The 10,562-nt window shown below is 33.7% G+C and overlaps 1 protein-coding gene across 1 annotated transcript; it reads left to right on the forward strand.

Annotated features, from left to right (window-relative positions):
* Positions 1-1,683: 1,683 nt before the first annotated feature.
* Positions 1,684-2,607, forward strand: LOC311167699 (olfactory receptor 14J1-like; the record flags this gene model as incomplete). Its single annotated transcript, XM_084228750.1, has 1 exon — positions 1,684-2,607. The coding sequence occupies one exon, from the start codon at positions 1,684-1,686 to the stop codon at positions 2,605-2,607; it is 924 nt and encodes a 307-aa protein (XP_084084876.1).
* Positions 2,608-10,562: the final 7,955 nt, after the last annotated feature.

Genomic DNA, 10,562 nt, shown 5'->3' on the forward strand with positions numbered 1-10,562 from the left:
CTATTTAAATTAATGGAAAGAGCAAAGAAAGTACTTCTGTGTAAATCAAGAAATATTTTCATCCATAAGGAATATACCGTTTTTGTTGGGTAGCATGAAGAAAATTAAGCCACCTTCTCCCAGATACACAGAATTAGAAGTTCTTGGAATCTCCAGAAACCTCACTGCTCAGTGTCAGTCTCCAGAAACAATGCCTGGATGAGCAAATATGTCATTATAATGTCTAGAATTGTCAGGTGTCATCTTTAAAGTCTCTCTTCAATATTTTTAAATATAACATTAGTTGCTTTAATTTAACAGTATTATAATGTCCCTTTGTAATACACAGAAAGACATACATGCTTACACACCCATTCCCAACAACCACTCCCCCCCCACACACATACACATGACCAATTTTTAAATAAGTTTTACTTGATGTAAGCAGGGATTCACTCATTGGTTCCAAGTCTTTTCTATCAAAATGTTATCCTAAAAAATTTATTCAGTTATAATTTAAGATTTTCAATATTTTTTTCTGCTGGAGCACTAATTTTAAATGAGCATAGTTTTCTAAATATCAATTATTCAGGTGACTATTTAAAATGTCACCTAGATATAAATTTCTTGATTTAACATACAGGCTGTTTCAAAGCTTTTGCTAAATAATTTGCTCTTATCCACACAGCATGCACAAATTTCACCATAATGTTTGGCTGTTTTAAGTTTTTTCTGTATTTATGTGAAATAAACATAATATTTGATATTTTTAATAGCATTAATTTTATTGTTATAGCATCGATTTACTGCACTATATGATTTTGGGTCTACATTTTCTTCTTCAGATGTATGATAACACTAGATTTCTTTATTCATAATTAATAATACTGAGTATTTTACTTTTCATCTTGACCAATATTCTGGTTACAAAAATACAATTCATAGATATTCAATATATTATTTAATTAAGAATTTAAGTAAAATTATTTTTTCATGTGTATATTAGTGATGATATTTTCTTATAAAAATACACTGCAAAAGGTCTGTTCTTTTCCATTTCCTTAGGGAAATTAACATTTTTCAAATGAATTTTTATGATCTTTTGTGTGAATGATACTGATTATTCATATATCATATTTATTGCATAAGTCCTACTAATTTTGAGTTGCATAATTCCAGTTAATGTGAAAATACATGGGAAAAATGGAGAGATTTTCCTCTTATATATAAAATAAAAAATTGCAATTATAAATCAATTGTATATAATAGGATATGATATATAGACAATTAATGAGAAACAATAAGTAGATAAGAACATTTAATAATGCGAGTACATTGAACTAAAAATTATAATATAAATGAACACTGAGTATTCCATACTGCTATTAATGTATTTATATATTTTAAAGATCTTATAACTTTTACTATGCACATTCATTTTTCATTGATTGAAATGGGTGATTAAAATTTAGAACCTTGTTTACCCAAGTTTCCGTAACTGAATAAAAGCATATTGAAATTTCTTGACATGGCTTTTAGTATACAGAACAACTTCACATTTGTGATGAAGTGTGATTTCTACAAATGACTTCTTGGCCAACTTGATTGAGTCCAAGTTAGGTTATATGTAAAGGAAATTTCAATTTTCTTTCATGAATCCCAACTTGTCTTGCAGTTACCATCACTGGGAAATTAAGAAGGACTATGGCTAATTTCACTATGAGTGGATTTCTTCTGATGGGATTTTCTGCCAAGCCTGAATTAGAACTCTTCCTTGCTTCTCTGTTCTTAGTCTTATATATGGTGGCGGTAACTGGCAATATCCTCATTATCACCACAACTTCCATGGACAATAGTCTGCAGTCACCCATGTATTTTTTCCTGAAACATCTCTCCTTTCTGGATCTGTGCTACATTTCCGTGACTGTGCCAAGGTCAATTTATACATCTTTCATACACAGTGGCTACATTTCCCTCGGGGAGTGCGTAATGCAGTGTTTTGCTTTCACTCTCTGTGCTGAGGCTGAGCTGTCCATGCTTACAGTGATGTCCTATGATCGCTACGTGGCCATCTGCCTTCCACTGCGCTATGAAATCATCATGGATGTCCGTACCTGTGTTCTAGGAGTCTTGAGTGTCTGGATCAGTGGCATCATTTCTGGAACCATGCACACAGCTGCCATTTTCTCCATGCACTTCTGTGGTTCCCATATTATTCACCAGTTCTTCTGTGACATCCCCCAGCTCCTAAAACTCTCTTGTTCTGATGAATTTATCAGCGATATTGGAGTCAGTGCCTTCCTGTCTTTTGTCGCATTTCTTTGTGTCGCCTTTATTGGCCATTCCTACATCAAGATATTCTCTACTGTGCTGAGGATGCCATCTGCTGAGGGCAGAGCTAAGGCCTTTTCCACTTGCCTTCCCCACCTTGCTGTGGTCATTTTATTCCTTTCAACTGGCGTCTTTGAGTTTCTCAAGCCACCTTCTGACTCTCCAAGTGCACTGGACATTTTGCTCACTATTATGTACACAGTTGTGCCCCCAACATTCAACCCAATGATTTACAGCCTGCGAAATCAAGCTATGAAAGCAGATCTAAGAAAGGTTTTCCAAAAAGGACAAGCCTGAATCTTTTGTCGAGGCCCAACTGTAAATTCCAGTTGAGAGAGATGTTGAATATTTATTGGGAAAACTATTGGCTTATATAAGTCCAGACAAGTGAAAATTGAGTTTATGGAATAATTAAGACTGAGGACTCTAGTCTTGGAACAACTCTAGATAGTTCTGAAAATTCTGCCTGAACTTTGAACTCTCAAGAGATTTTATCTAAATTACAAGGAAACTTTTAAAGATACAGACAGGGGCCTATCTTATGCATTTATGTGATGTCTTCTTGAAGAATACAGAGTACGGAGCACGTTGTTAAGATTTTCCCCATTTAACGTTCCATGTATAGGAGGGGGAAATTTAGCCCTGCCATAAAGATGAAGTTGTTTTTTTTTTTTTTTAAGTTACTGATTTTTCAGAGGCAGCAGTATCTAAAATGCTTTTTCACAAAACAAACAAACAAACAAAAAAAGAAAACCGGAAACACTTTTCCTGGGCGGTTTCGGTCCGTACTATCCCCAGCTGCATCTTTACTTTTGATTTATGCACTTTTGTGGGATAAGGGGACATGGAAACCACTAGTGTAAACAATTTGGTTAACCAAACATCATACAGTCAAGCACAAATAAAACTAACAGGAAGTGAGCATAAGGGAAGTGGTCATATTAGAGTTTTGTCATAACTGAGTAACAGCAATATCCACACAATCGCTCTATAAACATTACTCCTCCAATGCAATGGAACGACCAGACTCTCAGCACCCATTGGCTCATTTAAGACTCTGAAGCTCACAGGCCTCCTTGAGCCATGTGCTGAGGTCACTCTGCAAATATCTCATTATGCCATTTCTTTGCCTCTATAAAGTTGCAATGGTTCAATTGCCACACATGTGGGAGGCATGTTTAAATAGCAATAATCTGTGAGTGCTGCAGAAATACATGTTATTAAATGTTAAAAGGATATAAGGAGAAAAATAGAAATATTATTAATAGAATCCTCTGCTAACAGAACTAAAAATATAAAAGGATAAAGAGTAAATATATGAATATAATGTGTAGTGATCAGAATTTATGAATGAATGCATGCATTAATCAGCACATTACAGAAGGAAAGACAGAATTAGTGAACTGAAAGTTAATTTTTCAAATGAAAAATGAGCATTTACACCAAAGGAGCAAATGAAGCAGTGGTAAAACTTCATGAGAAAGTACCTGAATAGGGCCTCCCTGGTGGCACAAGGGGTTAAGATGCAATCTGTGAAGCTGTCCTCAGTCTCTGCAGCACGAGTTCAATCCCTGGCCGGCCAGGGAGCAACACTCATGACACAGCAGACCTCTCCTGACTCTCCCACTGCTTCCCTTGGCAGTGTATTTCTGTAGAGCTGCCTGTTCTGTTCCCGGCTCTGTTTCTGGTGAATCCTCTTACTCCCCACACCTCTGGCCTGTGCCCCAGTTCTTGTATGCATACATAAATAAATCTTTAAAAAAAAGAAAGTAACTGAATAAAAATGATAGAAAAGGAGATTCTATCATTGACTTAATAAAAGTTCGCAAACATCATTTGATGATTTTCCATGCTTTGAAGGCATGGACAAGAGACAATATTTTATAAAATAATTTTTCTGTTTCTTTTACAGAATTTCTGTAGCTATAAATCTTTAGTTTTGAGTAACAAATATTGGCCAATATGTGTAAATAAATCCCCCAGTGCAACACTGATTGAAGTTTAAAGTGATAAAAACATATTAATAATTACAGTAAAGGCTTTACCCTTTCTCTTTTGCTTTCACTAATTAATATTAAGATTCTTTTTGCATAGGGTAGCCATTGTGGTTTGTTATATTCAAAGTGCTATCCAGAAGATTCCATGTCTTTAGGTGAGAATTAGTTTTCCCAACGAATTTCAGTGCAATTGAGTAAGTATTTTTTGCTAATGAATGTCACCTGAGTTGTCAAATGATGGTACAGGTATGGGAGATGCTAATCCTTTCAATTGATGTGTGTGTTCATGTGCATAATACCAAACTCTAAAATGCTGTAGTCTCACAGTACCTTATTATATTATGGGCTCTATGTTTTCCAACTATTTTCTTCCAGATATTCTAGGCTTCACTGTGTTCTTTGTGTATTCAGACAAACTTTAAAATCAGTTTTCCAATTTCCAAACATTCCAGCTGAGATTTTGATAGGAATTACATTCAATCCATACATAAGACAGAAAAATTAAAGATCATGTCTTCCAATCCATGACCATGATGCACTTTGCATTTGTTTAAATCTGTCAAATTTTTCTTCTATGTGAGATATATATATATATATATATGGTTTAAATATTTTGTACATTTTTTAAATACATGACTCTTTTTCTTTACAAAAATAATTTTGCTTTTCAACATTATGTTAGTTTCAGGTATGTGCAATTAAAATAAATTTGTGTTTATATTGCATTAAATTCACTACTAAAGCTCTTGCTCTTTTCCTTTCCCATAAAATTGACATGTTTATCTGATAAACTCCATCTCTACCCACTGGTAGCTACTAATGAGACCAAAAGTTTATTTTTGTATTATTTGGCTCATCTCTTTGTTTGGCATCTCTATATAGCACAAGTGAGTGAAATCCTACTTATTAGTCTTTGTATAAGTGTGTCATTGAGCATAATACCCCAGGGCCATCCATGCTATTGCAAATGGCTGATTTCAGCCATGGGACACTTGAGTAGTATTCCACTGTGTATATGAGCCACATCTTCTGTAACTGATTATCTTTCCCAGGATACTTAGGTTGTTTCTAGCTTTTGGCTATTGTTGATAATACTTCAATAAACATAGTGGCATATGTATTTATTTGATGTAATGATTTTGTATTTTTTAATATATACACAGAAATGGGATTACTTTAATTTCTGTTTTTAATATTTTTTTTCTTATTGAGGTAACAGTGATTTGCACACTGTATATGATTCAGGGGGACAAGCTCACACCCCTATCTGATGTATACAATCATCCTACACTCAACATCAAATCACTTTGTGTATATAGGTAATTTTAAAGCACTGTTCTGTTGTTTCCATACCTTGGCTACTGTAAATTAGACTTCAATTAACATAGGTTGCATATATTTCTTCAAATTAGACATTTGGGAGTCCCTGTGTCATAGAATTGCTAAGTCATATAGTAGATCTGTATTTCATATTTGAGGAATCTGCAATATTTTCCCATAGCATGGACTAGCCTGTATCTTCACCAACAGTGCGCAGGGTTTTATTTTTTTCCTTATCTTCATCAATATTTGCTGTATCTATTGTTTTTCTTTTTTTTAAGATTTATTTATTTATGCATACAAGAACTGGGAAACAGGCCAGAGGTATGGGGGTGGGGGTGAGAGGATTCATCAAAGACAGAGTGGGGAGCAGAAAAGGCAGATTGGGTGAAATACACTGCTGAGGGGAGCAATGGGCGAGTCAGGAGAGGTCTGCTGCGCCATGTAGGTAGCTCTCTGGCCAGGGACGAACTTGAGCTATAGTGGCTGCTGATACCTTCATAGGTTGCGTCTTTACCCTTTGCAGCACCAGGGAGTGCCCTGTTTTTCTTTTTTGAATATGGACCACTGTTACTGCAGTGAGGTGGCATTCATAGTTTTGATTTGCATTTCCCTGTTGCTAAGTTATTTTGATAAATTTTTCAAGTGCCTTTTGATAATCTATATGTCTTCTTTGAGAATTGTCTAGTTCTTTTGCTCATTTGTTTATTTGTTTCCTTTATTTCTTTCCTTTTTGTTGATTTTTTTGAGTTATTTGGAGCGTTCTTGTGAGATGTATGATGTGTAATTATTTTCTCCTGTTCAATATGGTGTCATTTTGTTTTTATGAAGCAAGAAATGTAGAAAGAAACAAAGAAAAAAAAGTCAGAAAACAACTCTCAAGGTAGCATCAATGTCTATAACATTTTAATTATAACTTAAAGTATAAATAAATTGAATTCTCTCAAAAACAACTCCATGTTAACACTATGTTGAAAATTCTAAACAATTCTAAACAAGACCCAACTCAAAAGAACAGACTTCTGATGATAAGATGACCAGGTTGGGGAATCCAATGGCAAGATGGTGATTTTGGTTAATAATACCTAACTACGTACTTCAAAGTTGTTAAAAATAAGAAAAATGTTCTTATGACAAAACAGATATAGAAATTATGTGACATGATTCATTTATTAGCTAATACTACATTACCTAATACTACTAGATTATCATTTTATAAATTATTTGTGGCAAATAAAAACATTATATATCTTAAATGTGTACAAAGTTCTATGACAATTGAACTTTGTCAATAAATTTGGAATAAACCCAGGCCTGAGTACTTCCTGTCTGCAAGGCACATACTTTAGTTTTAGGAACTCTCATAGTATGAAGTGAAAAGGATGGAAAACAATATTCCATGCAAATGGAAAATAGAAGACAACAGGATAGTGACTCTTACATCAGATAAAAGAGGCATTAAGTGAAAAACTTTAAAAGAGGAAAAAAACCCCTTTTTTTACATAATGATAAAACTTTTTACAAAATGGTTATTTGAAAATACAAACAAAATTGAAAACCCTTTATCCAGACTAACAAAAAGAACTTACTTAAGTAAAATCAGAATGGTAGAGGAGACATTACAACACATGCCACTAAGAAGAAGGATCATAAGAGACTAATATGAACATTGAAATGATAACAAATTTAATAACCTTTTGGAAATGGACACTTTCTATAACCATACAAGATATGAAGTCTAAATTATAAAGAATAAAAAATGTGACAAACCAATTTTGAATAAAGAGGCGGAGCAAGCTCCAAAAATGATAAAAATCATGATGATTTAGGCAGGCAGACAAAGTTTTTGGAAAAATCCAATATCCTCTCATGATAAAAACTACCAATTTGTGCAGTGGGATGCACCTCAACATTATAAAGTCCCTATATGTAGCCATGTTTTATGCATGTTTTATTAACTCATGTTCTTGAAATTTATGTATTGAAAATATATGTATATTTTGGAAAATCATTTCATTTTTGTGTACAAAGCAAAGGTAACTTGAATTTTGTTATTCAAATTTTTATAATTTTGCTATGACTTTAGACTCAGAGAAGTTTAGAGGTAGAAAAAAAATTAGAGATCATCATGGAGAACATCCTACCCAAATTAAAAGTATGTGTTTCCACTTCTATGTAGACTGTTAAGCAAATTTGGCCTGAATAACTATAGGTCCTCAATGCATTTTCAGAACATTGTATTTACTAATCAAATGTTAAAACATATGGCTTATGTTGAACCAAATCTTCTTTGCTATTTATGTCTTTACTATTTATTTTCTTAATATGTGAAAAGACAGTCTAATCCTACTAACAATACTCCAGATAGTGTTTCCACTTATATGATTTTCTGTAGTCATTTAAATTTTGAAATTCTAATTTTTCACTTCTCATTTTTAATCTGTTTGTCCTCCATGAACTCAACAACTTGCAAGTGTACACATTTTTAAGTTGCATTTTTTCAGACATATTTCTTTGTTGTTTTATGTCATCAGATCTATATATTTTTTTCTCATTCCTTAAAATAGAAGATTTATTCTCAAATTAAGGAGCACTGATATAAATGCTGAATGGTTGACTTAAATTGCAACTTTGTAATTTATGAACTATTTAGCTCATAAATGTGTGATGCATTGACAATTAGTTGAATTATTGTGTTGAAATGATAGTTTATATATTGCAGAAACCAATTTAGATCTATTTTGTGGCATTAAAGGATTGGGAAGGTCTCACGCGTGAAATGATACCCAGGGATGAAGACTTGTTTTTAATAATGAAATGCATGCTTGTTAACTATTCAGTGTGGGCTTAATCTTGAAACAGTGTGTTTATTTTCATAGTAATTATTATGTCACACTAGACAAACCATAGGCCCTACCACAGATTCTAAAATGTGACTACTTGGTACTTCTCCACTGAAAGTAAAATTAAATTGCCATTTAGTGGCATAAGATTAGGGAGTAATTCATTGCTTCACTAGTAGCAATCAAATGGTATTTAGCCCTTTTCAGATAAGGGGTATGTTTATTAGGCATTATAGTATTATCTACTTAAAATTAAACTAATGACTTCCCACGTCATTTGATAGAACTAAACTAAGTTTTGGGGGGGTATTCATGAATGTAACATATAATATTTTTCAATAATTTTGTCAATAAACACAAATAACTTGAAATTCCAGGTTACTCGGTATGATAATTAACCCAACTCAACAGAAAAAAAATTCTCTGTAGGACCAAAAATATTATTACAAGTTTTGGCCCCAGGGTATTTACCAAGAACACCAAATACCCACTGCATTTACAAATTCTTCCTATGCCAACAAAACTTATTGTCTAACCCCCAGAGACCAAAGAAGGATTGAAATGGACTTATGTTTTCTTGACGATACAGATTTTTTCTGAACTTTGAGCGAAGTGTCAGCTGCTCACACTGAGAGCTTCTCCTTCTGTTGAGGGAAGATGTTCTTGAATATGTTCCGGTGAGTTTCCTTAGGTTTTATAAAAAGACAGATTACACATAATAATGGAAAGCCTATAAGCTACTTATTTAGAATGGGTGATATATCAAATTACTGCCATTTAACTTGTAAGACATAAAATATGCTAGGTATGATTATTTTAATGTAAATTAGGTTTCTGGAAGGAGGGAAGAGAACATGGTAAACTTCCATTCCAGCATCATTTCGTGAAGTGCAATTCTTACCTCCTAGAAATGCTTTCTTTAAATAATCGTCATAATTGTAATTCAGCATTATTTTTCTTTGGATTCATATTATTTAACAATACTTATCATAGTGACTTAAAAGAGATTTGAAATGTTTTCTACATCAGAAATCACAGATAAATTGTTGAAGTGCAGTAGGAAAATTTATAAATTGAGAATGGATCAAATATTTTATTGAGAGCAAAATAACTACATTTTCCAACTTCATAAAATAAGGATAAAAAAACAGAGAAATACTGAAAGAGTGACATGCTCCTTGTCATTCCAAATTTCTTATTCATTCTCATACATAGGGAAATTCTGAGTTAAAGAAAATTCTGAGGTGGGTTTGTGAATAGTCATTTATTTTCAGAAATAAAAAGGAAGCTTCTGAGAACAAAAATAACTGGTAAAAATAATTAACTGTATCTTAATATATTTAAGAAAGACTTTTGTTATTTATAAATATTATATACAAGTAACCATAAACATTTTTTTTGTTGTTGTTGTTAAAGATTTATTTATTTATTTATACAAGCACTGGGTACAGTCAGAAGCACGGGAGGGTGAGAGAATTCACCAGAGCCAGAGCGGGAAACAGAGCAGGCAGACGGACCGAAGTGCACTGCTGAGGGGAGCAGCGGGTGGCAGGAGAGGTCTGCGCGCCATGCGGGACCCTCCTCTGGTGGCCGGGGAGCAGCCGGGGATCGAACAGGCGCTGCAGAGGCTGCGCGCAGCTTAGCAACCCAGCGCTCAACCGCTGTGCCACGGGGGAGGCCCAAACCATAAACATTCTTTAGAAACATCAATATTGACCTAAAATGGTTGCAAAAGTGTTGGGTTTTGAATTCTCCCTTTGTTAGAGCAGAGCAGATAACTTGGATACAATGAAAAAGTGACTTAAAGATGTATAACCAACCTAGTATTCTGATCAACAAAGGAATAAGGAATTTCACTGAAGAAAAAAATGTGCCCATCATTATGTTTATAAATTGATATTCATGAGGTTCTTTGTAAGAACCAGCAAGAGACACTTAAGTTCTGTTATCATATACTGCTTCTATAGTCAGTATCAGTTAATGCAACAGCTTATTCAGTAACCTTAGAAAGATACCTATAACCCAAATGTTACAAAATTGGTTTTGCACACATGCTCACATACACAACTAGTAAATATGCATGGTTTTTTTC

Source organism: Talpa europaea, assembly GCF_964194135.1.
Source record: "Talpa europaea genome assembly, chromosome: 2".
Lineage (NCBI taxonomy): Eukaryota > Metazoa > Chordata > Mammalia > Eulipotyphla > Talpidae > Talpa > Talpa europaea.